Consider the following 17,560-nt stretch of genomic DNA (forward strand, 5'->3'; position numbering starts at 1 on the left):
TCTCAAGAGTAGCGACCCCGCCTTTTCGCAGTATGCGTCGCGCTCTCGACATGTAAAGGCGGGGTCGCTACTCTTGAGAAAGGTCCTCGAAATTGGACCGAAACATGTCGAACGCTATATCGACTTAATACGTGAGTAACCCACTTAAAATATTTTTAAATAGGGACAAACATTATTGAATCTGATAATTTATTAAATTGGTATAAAAATGAATTTTAAGCCGAGAATATACATCCATACTAATATTATAAATGGGAAAGTGTGTGTGTCTGTTTGTTTGTCCGTCTTTCACGGCAAAACGGAGCGAGGAATTGACGTGATTTTTTAAGTGAAGATAGTTGAAGGGATGGAGAGTGACATAGGCTACTTTTTGTCTCTTTCTAATGCGAGCGAAGCCGCGGGCAAAAGCTAGTAATTACATATATTATGCATCTTTAATAAAAACTATTCTGAGAAAAGATTAGAATCGAAATGTTACAATACCTATTACCTATCTACTAAGTATCTACAATACCTACATAATAAAGTGTGGCAATAAAATGCATTGCAATCTAACTCGTATTAACGTATTCAGAAGTAGCTTGACCGCTTTCAACAATCCCCTACGTCGAATAAAAATCGGCAGGAAGCCAAATTTAAGTGAGGTCGGGGCGCAGAAGAATGAAATGAAAATAGCAAAAACACTCGCGAAGTTCTGCTAAATATAGCTGACCGCGCGCTGCCGCCGCTCATCGAGTGACCCGCTCAGAGAACCAGTTTAACTGCCACCGCGAGACCCGTAGTCGCTATGAGTAATCAAAGAGTCAGCTTATAGTGGTTAATGTAAGCGGGCAAGCTCGCTGCGTGCTGTAAGGGTGCATAATAATCCCTGGGCGGGCGGCGGCGAGCCAGTGCAGCGCCAGCGCGCGCGCCACGCTTTGTTCAAAGCTGCGAGCTTTTCAACAGCTTTGTGACGATCTTTACTTTTCTTAACTTTCGTACTTTGCACCAATATATTAAACGAAAAATAATTGCTAAAGTGATGACAGTGATAAAGTGAATTTCAAGCATTCCGTTTAAGGTTATAGACGTGATGTGTGAAAACGGGGCTAATATGTTCTAGTTTCGAAGTTTTCCTATTTACATCCGTGCATCATTCTTCGGCTCGTCGGTAAGTGTTATATCTTCCGCTATAAAAATACAACGCTCATGTTGTTATTTTAACACGATAATAGGTAGGTAATTATTGACGAATAGCACTTCCTTTGTGTTGATAATACGTAGTTTAGGTATCTATTTAATATTTTGAAACGGAACAAATATACCTACAAATTTATATTAAATAATTAAGAATTTATGCCGTGACCAAGAATTCTGAAAATTACTTGAAATATCATGATACATAGATATGATGAAGCAGTGTGCCTTTGCTGTGAATCATTTACCCGGACGATTAGATACTTATTGTCAATAAGGCGTTATTTCCATAAAACTTAAATTTAATATCAACCTTATCGACAACCGACCCCAACCTTTTGGTTAAAAACATCGCATTTTATTATAGGTACTTTATTGCATAGAGTACCTATGTTGAATAGTTTTATTGTCTGTTTACTTATTCACTGGCATCATTTAAAAAGTCTCGTATCGGTTTTCAGGTGTGTGATGAGCGGCGCGGCATCGGAGGCGGAGGGCGGGCGCGCGCGGCCGCTGTCGGGCGGGCTGTGGTCGCTCATCTCGTGGCTGCGCCGCGACGACTCGGGCGCCTCCAGCGACAGCCTCTCCACCTCCAGCGGCGGCTCCGACCGCACCGTCGCCAGCTTCGCCTTCCTCGCGCCCGAGCGCTGCCGCCGCCCGCCGCCCCTGCGCCTGCCGCCGCCCGGGCCCCCCACCGACTCCTACAAGCGCCGCCTGCGCGACAGGAACACCAGGCTGCAGCACGACCGCGATCTCACGCTCCATCGCAAATACGGACTCTTTCGGGGAGAGAACGGCTACGACGCTTTTAGCCTCCCCGCGGCGCGAAAGTCCAACGAGAACGACCGGGACGAGAGGGAGCGCCGAGCCGCGAGCGAGGGCGTGCAGCGGCGCGCGGCGCACGTGCCCGGCAAGCGCCGCGCGCCCGCGCCGCCCGCGCGCTGCGCCACGCTCGGGCCGCCGCGCCGCTCGCGCAAGCGCCCCGCGCCGCAACCCCCGCGCAGGGCCTTCAGCGAGCTCGCCGGGAACGCTCCCATACCCGAGGAACCGCCTCTCGCTCGAACGGATCTAGTCGATTCCGCCTTGCGGCGAACCGTAAGCATGGATTGCGAGCCCGAAAAATTCACAAAAAAAGACTCTAAGCCTCGAACGGAGAAGAGTTTCTTGAAACAGATTTTTGAGGGGAGAAAGAGGAACTCGGCGATCGACACCGTTCCCGAAAGGATCCTGCCCAGTATAAGTGAGCTGGACAAGCAGGCAGCTGAAATAATAGAGTCGTGTAAATTGAAAGCTATAGACCGAAGTGATGAAAGGACCGCGGGGACGTCCAGAGAGCTGGTGACGCCGTCCAGAGGAGACATGTGGTTCTGCACGAGATGTCTTAGAAAATACAATGATTCTGTCGTGACGTGTGGATATTGTATAACTGAACAGAAAATGCAATTAAACAAAAATGACAGTGATCGTCGTTTAGCGAATCGATCTTCTAATCACTACACACAAATAGGATTGGCAAATGTTGCCTCGACGAGCGAAGTCAACGTAGTTGACGAGAAACAAAAGTTAAAAGAAATGCTTAAAGAGATTAAAGACTCCTTGCCTAAGAGACCTAAGCACGAGGTAAAAGATAATAATAATATTGCACAAGAAAAAGAAATTCCTAAATCTTCTATAGTAGAGGCTCCCACTCTTAGAATAGGGACCAAAATAGCCGAAGAAGAAAAAGTAAAACATAACAGTGACAGTAAAACAGTAAATATCCAGGCAAAATTAAAGAGTAACGATGTAAGGGTCGTCACCAACACAGCATCGACATCGGCCACGGAAACGGCTGTAGTGACACAACCAATAGTGTTACAACATGTGCCGTCCAGGGATGTAGTAAAATTAGAACACTTTAAAATCCCACAATCCAAACAAGGCAAATTAAGCATAAATCCGCTGACTGTTGTCGACAATAAAAGTATTATTACTAGTTCAAATTCAGTCACAAATAATAATATCCCTGAAAGTAAATGTAAGATTGACCATGGTTCTTCCACATCAGGCAGTGGTCCTTCAAATGAACCTTTAAAAATATCCTCATTACTAAATTCAAGCCCAATAATCCTAAAACAACAAGATCAAAGATTTAGTAACCCAGCTACAGCAGCACAAGAAGCAAAAACATTAGTAGCAGATACAGTCTTAAATACTGGTCTAAGATATATAAACACGGCGACAACGTCAACTTCAGGGTCAAAAGCTGTGAACAAGACCAAATTAACATTGCAAGAACAAATAATAGAAAAACCACTTAAAACAACTAGTACAACGCAAACTTCTTCGAATATAGTTTTTGACATTGCTGCGAAGTCTACACGAAATACAACTGATAGAGAAATCGATAATGACCAACAAGTTAACAATAAGCTAAGGAATATAAAATCTGACGCCGAAAGAAATAATGCGTCACCTTCGCTTCCCACAAGATCAACTTCGTTTGGAGTGCCTTCATCAGGACCCCATATAAGTACATTTTTTTCAACTCCTGGTTCATCTACAGACGACAAACAAATGAACAAAGACAATATCGGAAACCAGCAGAAATCACTTTTTCAAAATGCACCATATAAAATATCCGGTGAAATACCGAAATTAGATACTTCAAGAACATCTGATAATCGTCAACGTAATCCTGCTTTGAAGGTGGTTCCTTTAGATCTCCATACAAGAAAAAGGGATTTGATTAACCAGCTTGAACAATCCATTGCTAAAGGAGACGAAAGAGCGGCTGCTGATGCGGCAGCAAAGCTAGCGCAATTAAAACTATCCTGTTCTGTATTGTCATTCTCATCACAATTTGTTGGCCCACCATCTACATCTTTGTCTGTCGACCCTGTAAAGGAAACCAATGAGACTATATCTAACAAGGTAGAGATGGAGGACACGGCACAAACAAATGATCCTAAAAAATCTAACACGACGTTGCCTGATACTATTGCAGCTTCATCAAGTAAAGTTCCGATTGAAAAGAAACTGGCCCCGATACAGCTCAAATCTGGAGAATTGGAAAAGAAAAATAAACAAGTTAATAACGAACGTCAGAAAATAAACGAACCCTCAACGCCTAATAGAAACGATGCAGCCGGAAATGATAACATTTCGTAAGTTATTTTATACCTGCTTTTGCAATCCTGTTATGATAAGGTACCTAGATAATTAAATATAAGTACTTAGATACTCTTATTTCATTGATCAGGATAGAAGTATGGATTGAAGACAGAGAAGCGGCTAGAGGACCTATAAGGATGAATATGCCTCGGGTATCTGTAATGGGCGATTTACGGCGTCAAGCGAACGCGTCATTTGGTCTGGCGACGCACTTACAACGGTGGATCGTGGGAAGGACTCTATGCACAGACGACAAGACGCCCCTCGACACGCTGGCGGGCCCAAAGTTTGACGCGCCATTTTATCTCTGCTTGGTCGAGCCAGGTTAGCAAATACACTTTGATTACTTACTTTATCATACCATTATAACATCCTCCACAAATACAAATACCTCAACAGACTTTCAAAGATTTCTACTTTAACCTTTCAGATACTAATAAGCAAACTGCCTTGCGCCCTGGATCATCTTCAAATAATAAGACAGAAGATAATAATCAGAACGTAGTACAACCAAATGGAGAAAACAAGGGAACTGATGTCTATGCCGAATTAGTTCTTCTGGAGCGACGAGCCCTCGTTCCGAATACTGAAGAGTTCGAGTGTGGAGTTTGCATGAAAATTACCCACCTGGAGAAGGAACGGTTCTCAGAGAATGCGTTCACACATTCTGCATGGAGTGCCTGTCAGACGTCGTGAAGCACTCGGAAGAGCCAGCAGTGTCATGCCCCGCCATGGGCTGCCCCGGGTTTTTGCAGGAGCGGGAAATCCGCGCACTCGTACCTCCGGAGGAATACGAGCGATGGCTGGCGCGCGGACTGGCCGCCGCGGAGAGCGGCACTCGAAACGCATTCCACTGTCGAACCGCCGACTGCCAGGGCTGGGCGCTGTGTGAGCCGGGCGTCACGAGGTTCCCCTGCCCTGTTTGCAAGCGGACAAACTGCGTTCCATGTCAGGTACAAACAAAACCATATTGCAACAACAACATATGATTGATTGATTGATTGAACACTTGCATTGCGACCTGATTGCGACAGACAGTTTGTTTACAGAGGCATCCCTATGGCGATACGCATAAATCGAAATTCTTTAATTTTTTCTTAGAGTAGGTAATAGAAAGGCTACCTGCCTATACCATGCCACAACATCTATATTTTCGTGTTCCGCGGAATAAGTACATGCGGTAAGCCCTCAGCTTCCCTACGTAGAAATTTGCATACATGTAATATCAAAATTACTAATTTCACACGTATAGGCTACTTGACTCTTTTTTAAAGTTTGTCTTATATTATTAGTTACTGTCTAATTAACCGAAAAAAAATATCACTATATGACTTATTAAACAGCAAAAAATATTTTTAAAGAATATTTTGCCGTCAACATCAGCCATGTCATCTATGTATAGATTTTCTGTGAATGAAGTCATTCAGTGCGAAAACAACACTTTCTGACACTTTATTATGTCAGTCATTGATTTGACATGAATTCTATGACGTCACTACACGGCCGACAGCGTTTTCGGTGGCCAAAAAAAAAAACAATTTGTGAATTAAAAATACGTAGTCATCGTACACATTTAAGAGGGGGTCGTACGAAATCCTCGAAAAGAGCATTCGGCGTTTAACAAATGCTGCTCACATTTCTCAATAAAATGAAATAAAATAAATGTAGTTATTATCTTAAAGAGTGTGTCTACAACTTTTGACTATTCAGAATCTCTAATTATTAAGGGTATAATAAATAAACCCACGCAAAGTTGACCCAAAATGAGAAAAACGTATGTCGCCGTTTAGTAAACTTTGTTAAAAAAATTCAATACTTTAGTTATAACATTAAGTGATTCTAAAAGCCAGATAAATGGACTAGAAGTTTTGAGGTTTTTTATATTTTTCCTCTCAAAGGCAACACAGAAATTTTACCTTAAATTTAAACTATCGTAAAATTTCCATACATTCGCCATTGCTGTCAGAATTCTCCTTTCGATTAGACGCCGTGAGCGGCTCATCGGAGGCAGACGTGTCGCCGGTCGCTCCGTGTTGACAATTAAATTTGACAAATATTTTGACAGAAAATAGTGTACGTACACGAAAAACCATACCAGTGTAAAACTGTGCTCAAAATAAATAGGGTAAATCAAATATGTCAGGTGGAGATCCAATCTCATTTAAAGTTTAAAGGTGCATGGCTTGTGCATAAAAAATAAATAAAAATATATCACATTATTAAAGAAAATAACGAACACAACCGAATGAGTATAAATTATTTCATTCTAGTTCGGTTAAATTGAAAAAAGTTTCATGTTTTCTTTTACTCATTGGAATACATTTTCATTACGCTGGTATTAACAGTACGTCATTTTAAAAATATATATGACAGCACCTACGTCAAATTTTGTCAACCAAACTTCACAGGTTGTATGTAAACAATTACAATTTAATTTATCCATACATATTTAGATACTTATTAATCGATTCTTACTTAGAATAGAAAAAAAGGGAATGCGAGCGGGTATAGGTATAGTGCTTCTGGTTCAAATTTAATTGTATATATAAAACAATGTCTCAATTTCATTAAAGATTTACTCTGTGCATACCGCGAACACGTAACCGTAAGTTGAAAACAATAATAATAAAATTATAAAGTACCTAAATACATCGTTGTTTAGAAAGCGCTTGTTTTGAATGGCACTTCTCCACTCAACTAGATATTCATGGAATACCAGCTGGTGACCAGCATAAAATGACTATGAACGGCCGTGCAAAAATATCTGATTTTCTATAGGGGGCCATAAGTATATGACGACATGTTCCCGGCAAAAATTGGTGATGCTCCGTGACCGTCAAAAACATCCTCTCTCTTTCTAGCGTCTCGCGAGCGTAGCGTCGGGCCAACTGTATGGAAAAAGCCGCCGCGTCAGCCCGGCTTAGTCATACAGTTGGCCCGACGCTACGATCGCAAGACGGTAGATGTGAGAGGGTCCTTATCCGGATAAATTTATATCTGATCGGGTCGCTTAAAAATTTTTGATTTGATTCCTTATAAAAACCTAAATTACACTCTCATCCGCATAAATATCTATCCATTGTTAAAGCAAATATATATCTTACGGGCTAGAAATCATTAATATGTAATTAATTTGCAATAACAAACCCTACTTAGTTGCCTTACAGCCGTAAGTTGTATGAGGTGATTTGACAGTTCATGAAAACGGTGTAGACTTATTGTCATTGGATATGTCTGTCTCATCTGTTTTTAAATTATGACAAGTAAACTTATTAGTCATACTTGTTATGGAGAATTTTTGGCCAAAAGCTGCACTTTTGGATGGAAGCAAGCCGCTTTGCATGGTGATAGTAGACATCATAGTTAACTATTTTTTCCGAGGATATCGAAATTTCATCCCCCAAGTAAGAAAAAAATTAAAAAAAGTAAATTTACGTCTCGCACTGAATAACTTCAAATAATGACAGACAAATTTTATACAATGTCGATATATGAGTTTTTTTAAATCAAAGACAGATAAATTCATAGTTGAAAACTAAAGACCACATCGAAATCGGATTAGCATTTCTTAAGATACAAGTTGCCAAAGTTGGGAAAATTTGCTTTATATGGCCACTTTGAAATTCCTTTGCCAGAAAGTCAGAAATAATATATATTTCTTACACAGAAAAGTACATAGTGATAGTAGAACTCAAAATAATGTAAAAAATTCCGAGGATATCATAATTTCATCCCTTAGGACGACGAGCGTAGCGAGGTCTGTTACGAAAACCGAAAAAAAAATCTAATTTTTTTGTGCGTCGTCCGCTTTTGACAAAACATATTTCAGTTGAAAGGTATTGACTCATGTAACTTAAAAAAAAATATTGAAAAAAATTGGGAAAAAAATGTAAAAGTTTAAAAAAAAAACTTAAATTTTCGTATCACACTGAATAACTGCAAAAAACGGTAGACACGATGTATAATATCGATATATGAATTTTTTAAATTAAAGACAAATAGATTCATGATTATAAACTAAAAACCGAATCGAAATGTCTATTACCAATGCATACTTATAACTGTAAGAAAAATATAATGTTTCTGACTTTCTAGCTAAGGAATTTATAAGCGACCATATAAACAAACTAAGCCAACTTTGACAACTCGTATCTTAAAAACTACCCGATTTCCATTCCATGATCCGATTTCAATTCGGTTTTTAGTTTATAATCATGAATCTATTTGTCTTTAATTAAAAAAATTCATATATCGAGATTATACATCGTGTCTACCGTTTTTTGGAGTTATTCAGTGTGATACGAAAATTGAAGTTTTTTTTTAAAAAAATCTTACATTTTTTTTCCAATTTTTTTTTCAATATTTTTTTTTAAGTTACATAAAGCAATACCTTTCAATTGAAATATGTTTTGTCAAAATCGGACGACGTACAAAAAAACTAGATTTTTTTTTCGGTTTTCGTAACAGACCTCGCTACGCTCGTCGTCCTTAAGGGATGAAATTATGATATCCTCGGAATTTTTTATTTTATTTTGAGTTCTGCTGTCACTATGTACTTTTCTGTGTAAGAAAAATATATTAGTTCTGACTTTCTGGCAAAGGAATTTCAAAGTGGCCATATAAAGCAAATTTTCCCAACTTTGGCAACTTGTATCTTAAAAAATGCTAATCCGATTTCGATGCGGTTTTTAGTTTTCAACTACGAATTTATCTGTCTTTGATTTAAAAAAACTCATATATCGACATTGTACATTTCGTCTGTCATTCTTTGAAGTTATTCAGTGCGAGACGTAAATTTACTTTTTTTATTTTTTTTCTTACTTTTTTATAATTTTTTTTTTAATTACATAAAGCTGAGATACGTTTTGTCAAAATCGGACGATACAATAAAAATATAGAATTTTTTTCATTTTCATAAAACACCTCGCTACGCTCGGCTTCCTAAGGAATGACATTTCGATATCCTCAGAAAATATCGTTTACTAAGACGTCTACTATCACCATGCAAAGCGGCTTGCTTCCATCTAAAAGTGCAGCTTTTTTTTCATAACTAGTATGACTATATTGCAAATCTAGTATCAGAAGCCTTTATACAAGTTTTTATTCAACGTGCCTTGTTAGTAGGTATGTTAGTTTGAGTCAAAACTTAGAAGCTAAATTTGACCCACTTTCCGGTTTCCGATTGAGCTGAAATTTTGCACACATATGTAAATCAAGTGACAATGCAATATTATGGTATCATGGAGCTAATCTGATGATGGAGCAGAAAGGTGATCATAGGAACTCTGTTATGAAACGTCGTATCCCCATTGAGTCAGGGTTTTTTAGACATGTCTCGGAGAGCAATAGATGATTGTTGAATGAAAGGTAAAGTCGGCGATAATAGCTTGTGCCAAAAATGAAATTTTTGCAAAAAAAAACTTATTATAAATTGGGAGGTGTAATTTTTTATTATCTCTTAAATAGCATTAAGAAGAAAAACCGATCAAGAGCGCGTCAGTGTAGGGTTCCGTAGTTTCCGACATTTTACATAATGACAATTTAATAAATACCGTATTTTGGGGTGAAAAGGGTTCCGGGGGTATATAATGTTATTATATTTCTAATATATAATGTTATTATATTTCTAATGTATATAATGTTACATATTCCTTCTATTTTCCGCAATAAAAGTAGGAAAATAATATATTTACAGTTTCATGTCTGTCAAAGTTGACGTTCAAATTTATTGGATTTTTACTTATTTTAATCGTTCATTATCCTTTTGAATGTGTATACACTTCTAAAGGTTATGTATAACAGAAAATCATAAGACATTTTTCATTTTTATAATGGTTTTCATGAAGAAATCGATGCAACTGTGTTGGGAGAATTTTTACGGGATGAATAAATATCCGCGGCCTGAGGGGTGAATGGGATCAGGAATGGGGGGAATCGGGTCGCAAAGGGGGTGAATAGGTTTACGAAGGGGGGGATTAGGGTCGGATGAGGGGTGAATTGGGATGTATGGTCAATGTTTGTCACATTGTATAAAAGATATATAACTTGTTACCTAAAGTGATATTTTTATGAATGACCTCTCTGTATATGGACGCAATTTATACGTCAATGTATTGCTTCGTAGTTAGACTAAATACAAGAAATTAACACTTAGAAATATTAATCACACTTCTGTCAACCTCTACGTTTCTACTTAAGTCCGCAAAAATCACCCATGGTTGCTATAATATAAACGGATTACTTTAAAATAAAAATCAGAAGTATGAAACTATACAACTAGGGAAGAAATAAAATTATTTTTAACCGACTTCAAAAAAGGAGGAGGTTCTCAATTCGACTGAATGTTTTTATTTTTTATTTTTTTGTATGTATGTTACTCGATATCTCCGAGAATTGTAGACCGATTTTCAAAATTTTTTTTTTCATCGTACGGGTATAACCCCTAGATGGTCCCATTGGCACCAAGTCGGGGTCTGATGATGGGATCCTGGAGAAATCGAGGGAAATCTTCAAATGTTATAGGCACATGTAATGTTTTTAGTGTATTTTTCAAAGGTACACCAGTATTTACGCCTGATGGTAATAATTTTATGTGGCTGAGCTGATAATGGAAGGTCAACTCCTCAATGGTTAGGAGTTAAAGGATAATTCTTTCACTAGTGTGCATATATTCGGACTGATACATATAATATCAATAGGAACCACTAAAAATCAACAAATAAATAAACTTTTTACCAAAAAAAATAAAATCGCCTTCAAAAATAAGCGCGTTACAAAACACGTAGAAACTAAAAAGCAAAAAATAATAAACCTTTGAATTCAGATTTCTTATCGTATTGCAATAATCTAAACATCCAAATTATAAACAAATCAATTATTTTTGGAGTCGGTACCAGCCTGTGTATGGTTGGGTGGGGCAAACAGGCAATAGCAAGGCGACGAACAGGTCTGGTACCGACTACAAAAATAATTGATTTGTTTATAATTTGGATGTTTAGATTATTGCAATACGATAAGAAATCTGAATTCAAAGGTTTATTATTTTTTGCTTTTTAGTTTCTCCGTGTTTTGTAACGCGCTTATTTTTGAAGGCGGTTTTTTTTTGTTAAAAAGTTTATTTTATTGAATAATTTTTGATTTGTTCTTTTTCAAGTTCATATAAATAATAAATTTTCAATTCGCTCAAAGGTTGGATGAGATCCCTTATAGGGATAAGATCGCCTTTGTACGTCATAACTATACTGTATTTTTATGTCCTAACTTGTCTTATGTACAATAAAGTATCCACATACATACATACATACATATATTTAAATAGATATCATACACGAAAGAAAAAAACGACAAGGCCCACGGTGGCTGAGCCGGAAATCGAACCCGGGCCTTCAGCTTACGCAGCTAACGTTATTACCACTAGGCCACCAGGCCAGGTTAAAAAAACCGGCCAAATGAGAATCTATTTTCGCACAATTGTAAAACTAAATTATTTTTACTAGTTACCTCCAAAATACCAATTAAAATTGGGCTACATGGTACATCGTTTTCTGAAGATTTTGGGTTCATGGGGTCGGAACGGGTATAAACTAACGTAATTTATTGTGAATATGGCCAAAACCGACTTTTGAACGTCGATAGCAGTTTTTTTATATGTGCCATGCTAATTTTTTACACAAAAAATCTTCCGACAGTGTGAACTTTGGTTTGTCTTTGAAAATATTACGTTTTATTTAGTAATTTTCGCTCACCCTAACGTTGGGGTGAATAGGGTCGGGAAGGGGGTGAATAGGTGAATAGGGAAAAGTAGGGTTGACTCTTTCGGATTGCGAACAAAATATGACCTGTCACGAGCATATTATATTTATTTGACCAAAAAAATAAGGATTTAATATGTTATGAGCATAGCTGGGCATTAACTCGTTAATCCGTTAATCGTTAATTAACGAAGTTAACATTTCGATTAACGGATTAACTTTTAAGTTAACTTGAAAAAATGTTAACGGACTCGTTAACTTCCGTTAAATTTCTCCGAGTCCGTTAATCGTTAATCTAGTAGGGCACAGGCGCCATCTGCGCTGCGAAAAACACGTTCTGAACGCTACTATAAAAGCCCGAAGTACGGCAAATCCTATGATTTGCCGGTAAATCCTAGGTTTTACCGATGTCGATTGCTAAAAGTCCGAAATATTGCCTAAAAAAGTATTCTTCACGTGGATTTGCTTATTACTAACTTCGATTCGGTGAATCCTAAGCTTTACCATGGCGACTGTTGTAGTGATAGGGCAGCAAATTCGAGCCCTATTTACGACCACATTCGCTTCCCTAGCCTCTACCGCCCAAAGTGCCACAACAGTCCCGTCACCGCCAGCATCTCTCCTGACACAGCTCTTGGCAGTAGCTCAGGCGATCACTGCCTTCCACGTGCAGCCTAGAGTTCAATAGGCTAGCTGTACTTCGGCCTTTTACAGAAATATAATACGTTATAGTGGATACTGATGCAACTAAATATTTAAAGAAAAGTTCATTTTTTTCACGTGTTAACGGATTAACGATTAACTTTAACTTACGTTAAATTTGTCGAAATGTATCGCTTTAACGATTAACGAAGTTAACTTTTTTAGTAACGGATTAGCGATTAACGAAGTTAACTATTTGATTAACGGTGCCCAGCTATGGTTATGAGTAGTCGGTAATGAAATCTACACATATCATAACGCTTAACCAACCTCTATAGTTAGATGGTGCTCTGACGCGGTGAATAAGTAAGTATGGTCGTGGGCAGTGCGGATAACGTGTCAAAATAAAAGCATAGTTTGTTGCTATTTTTCATGTTTAAATAAACTTCTAAACTAACGAAGTGGGTATTAAAGTAAAAGGTTCACAGTGAATTAGCTTGCCAGAAATGTGTTTATCTATACCATTGTATTGAATTTTGTATCATAAAGTCAAACTAGGTATTTACTACTAATGATTTACTCTGTGGGGTGTCTTTGATCACTTGCATGGGGTAACATTGACCATAATGACACATAGTTGATTATTGTCTGATTATGTCACGGTACTTGTTGAGTTGAGGCTGATAATTGGATCTCTTCTTATGATAAATATTGAAACAATTGCAAATAAAGTTGGTTTTTTGAAGATGGTAATTTTTATTCTTGATCAAAGTAACCGCAAAATAGCGTTAAAGAGTTGTAATATTTGACTCTGCGAACCATTTTTTTTATCTTTTCTTGAGATAAAATACTTTTGTAAGGAATTACATTCGATTATCATTAAAAAAAAAATAGTGTATCAAAGTAACCCCAATGTCAGTTTAAGTTTGATCACATCTTTTTTTTTTCTGCGTACATTATTTTATTTATTTATTTATTCTTTATTGCACATAAAACACTAAGTACAAATGGTGGACATAATGCCTTAAGGCCTTCTCTACCAGTCAACCACTGGGTTAAAAAGAAACATTTGATACGTGCAGGCATCGTGACAGAAAACAATAATCCTGATATCACTTATTTTGTTACCTTTTTATATTTTTAGCAGGAAAAGACTTAAAAAGTTGATGGTCCCATTTTTTTTCTTTCTTAGTTACGTTACGTTGACCAATTTTGGAATTTATAGTTCTCTTACTCCTACATTTAATGGGTAAAAATACCCATTAAATGTAGAAACTAGAGAAGTTTAAATTCCCAAATCGGTCAATGTAACCCCAGTTTACGGTAGACACCGTCAACCTATTCTAATAATTATCTTTTTATTTGAAAGAAAATTCGTTACGATACTAAAATATGCAATCTAAGATAAAAAATGCTTTTCATATAGTTACAAACTTAGTACAGAGTTTTTTTGTACAACTTTTAAAAATTGTTCTACATATCAAGTTCAAAATAATTTTCCTAGAAAGTCTTATTAAAATTCTGCTTTTGAGATTTTTTCATATTTGAGAAAACAGCCCTTATGGCCTGAAATACGGCATACGGCAGTGATATTGACATTGACATATGCTTTTTCGTATTTTGATGGTATTTTGACTGCACTGTATTTTTGGCCATGCTAATTTGAACCTTATCTTTGAGCGATGTTTTTTAATTTTCAGTTACATCACAGATGTTTATGACATGACATCTAGGTATTTAGCCATTTAAAAGAAACTACAAGGGGCTTTACAGACGTGGCGACTGCAACTGGTACAGGGCCTAAGCCATAATTTAAAATTATATTGTGATTTTTATATGTATTTGTGTTTTATTTAATACTAAGTATGAGTTTCAACATTTTCAACTCAAGGAACTGAAATTAAGAGAAGAGACTCGGAAATTGGGTAAGATCAAGAGTCTGATGCAGATGGCGATGGCGGTATCGGTATTGGATAAGATATGCGTCGATATTCCTTGTCTTTCTTTGTGTCTCTGACTTGACTGCTACTAGCTCTGTACTCTATTCATTAGGTTTAATTTTATACACATGCTTTATTTTTATATTAAAATAAATGATAAAAAACCTAACGACCAAAAAGAATAAAGAAAATATCTGATAGTCTTTAATACAACCCGAATATACGTAATGCGCAGCACAGGCAGGCAATTATGGTCGCGCGATAAGTGATAAAATAGCAGGCCGTCCCTATCGCACTATTTCTAAGTGCGATAGGGACGGCCTGATATTTTATCGTCTATCGCGCGACCATGCTTCCCGTACAGGCCTCTGAAGACCTGCAGGGCAATCATGGTCGCGCGATAAATGATAAAACATCGTGCCGTCCCTATCGCACTTACAAATAGTGCGATAGGGACAGCCTGATGTTTTATCATTTATCACGCGACCATAATTGTCTGCCTGGAGGTATCGGCCTTCACACGCGTCTTTGATTAATGTTTTGCAGAGATAGGCAGGCTGACGATTTTTTATCTAAATGTAGAAAAGTAACGCAAAATGAAGTGCAAAGTAATTTGAAAAACACCTAGGTAAACAATCAACTGAGTAAGGAACGTTATCTACATATTTAGGTAAGTAAATTAAATTCACATGAGACATGAACAGAGGAGGAAAGCTAGATTACACGGATTTTATCTCTGTCTTCTTATAAGCGAACCTTTTTACAGTTTTAATTTTTCAAAGGAGGTTAGTAGTTAACTACAAACTCAAAATAACGCCCGTAAAAAAATTAAGGGTCACTGACCTTTCACAGTAAATTGAGGTAGTGTGAGTGAAGGGTGTTTGTGTGTGTAATGGGGTAATTTGACAGATTCTGAAAATTCTCCCTGCTCTACCCCCTAATCATTTATTGTGCCAAATTAGATATGAGTCTAGTAGCCTATTGGTCATTCGGAATTAGTTGACAAGCTGTGCTCATTTATTTCTTCCTTATTTCCAGGCCATTCACGACGGAGACACGTGTGAACAGTATCGCGCAAAGCGGCGAGCCGCCGAAGCCACCAACGGAACCTCGGCCGAAACCGACGAAGGAACCAGGGCCTTCCTCGACACGCTGATATCGCGCGGGGAAGCCCTCGAGTGTCCCGAGTGTAGGGCGATCATAACCAAGAAGTGGGGTTGCGACTGGATCAAATGTTCGGCGTGCAAGACGGAGATCTGCTGGGTGACGCGCGGCCGCCGCTGGGGCCCGGCCGGGCGCGGCGACACCAGCGCCGGCTGCCGCTGCGGCGTCGGCGGCGAGCGCTGCCATCCCAAGTGTGGCTATTGCCATTAACCTATACCTACTTATTCAAATATAATGTCCAAATATTTTAATGATGTCAATAAAAGTATAATATATCCAATTTAAGATTTTGACTCGTCTTGTTACAATTTTATCACATGCGCTGAACTGTATTGGGTACGATAAGATTTTCATTAATTTATACAAGTTCTTGATGCTGCACCGCCGGGGCTTTGAACACGAATACACGGGTAGGTAGATATAAAACGGATTCAACGGATATAGTGAATCCTAATCGGTACCCTTTTTAAGTTTATTTGTTCAAGTAGGTAGTTGACTCCATTGAAATTTTTCGTCGCCCGTCAGACAGATTACTTTATTTTTTCACAATAGCCGGTAATGCATAGGTATGTGCACGTAAATTCACAAGAACTGGCACGAATGGAACGAATGAGTAAATGAAAATGTTTATGTGTGTGACAAATATACCATAAAGTTAGATACGACAGGTGCCTCTCATACAAAAGTTTGTTCATTCCATTCATGCCAGCATTCATGAAATGACCTGCACTGCTTGGTTAGTCAATAATAAAACATAAAATTATACAAATAGAGCTTATTTATTTCTATAACGAATATAAAATTAAACAGATTGCAGTATCGGAGCCAGAGTCGGGGCTCTGGCTCCATGCACTACCATCCCCTAACATAGGCACCCTTCTGACTAAAACAACTCTCACACTTGCCACCTGTCTGCGACTGGGAATAAAGACAAATGAATGTCACCAGTGTCGTTGCGGTGCCAGCGTTGATATGCTGGGTCACCACGGCCTCTCCTGTCAAAGGAGCGCTGGCCGCATCTCCCGCCACGCCTCCCTGAATGACGTCATACGTAGGGCGCTTGCTTCCGTCAGCGTGCCGGCCATCCTAGAGCCGAACGGTATCGCACGTGACGACGGCAAGCGACCTGACGGTATGACGCTCATTCCCTGGAGGCTGGGGAGGTCGCTGATATGGGACGCGACATGCGTTGATACGCTGGCGCCGTCCCACCTCCATGCGACCTCGTCTAATGCTGGAGCTGCGGCGACAACTGCAGAAGCAATCAAAAGGCGCAAATACTCCGCCCTTAGTGACGGATATATATTTGCGCCTTTTGGTGTAGAAACTCTTGGGCCGTGGGGGCCAAGCGCTAAAAACATAATGAAAGAAATATCGCAACGCCTGGTTGACGTATCCGGTGACCAGAGGGCTGGCAGCTACTTTGGCCAGCGAATTAGTTTGGCCATTCAAAAAGGCAACGCTGCCAGCCTACTGGGCACCATCACCTCCGAGGAGGATCTGGGGAGCATTTTCTATTTGTAAATATATATTAATTTGTGTAGTTTTAAGTTGTGTATAAGAATTATATTAAATTGTTTAGTTTAAGTTAGGTATATTTAAGTCTTTGTTTTGTGTTTTTTTCTAATATGTATTGACATGTATAAAATATTTTTTTATTTAGTTACTGAAAAAAAACAGATCGTCTATTCACTATAAAACATAAAATTATACAAATAGAGCTTATTTATTTCT

General features: G+C 38.4%; 1 protein-coding gene across 1 annotated transcript; it reads left to right on the forward strand.

The window, feature by feature from the left end:
- Positions 1-416: 416 nt before the first annotated feature.
- Positions 417-16,109, forward strand: LOC125227253. The gene is given in 6 exon segments (XM_048131512.1): positions 417-1,150; positions 1,638-4,322; positions 4,418-4,653; positions 4,760-4,939; positions 4,942-5,282; positions 15,701-16,109. Coding segments are annotated over 5 exon segments (3,771 nt in total). The 5' UTR covers positions 417-1,150; positions 1,638-1,644; the 3' UTR covers positions 16,037-16,109.
- Positions 16,110-17,560: the final 1,451 nt, after the last annotated feature.

This window comes from Leguminivora glycinivorella, chromosome 6 (assembly GCF_023078275.1).
Source record: "Leguminivora glycinivorella isolate SPB_JAAS2020 chromosome 6, LegGlyc_1.1, whole genome shotgun sequence".
Taxonomy (NCBI): domain Eukaryota; kingdom Metazoa; phylum Arthropoda; class Insecta; order Lepidoptera; family Tortricidae; genus Leguminivora; species Leguminivora glycinivorella.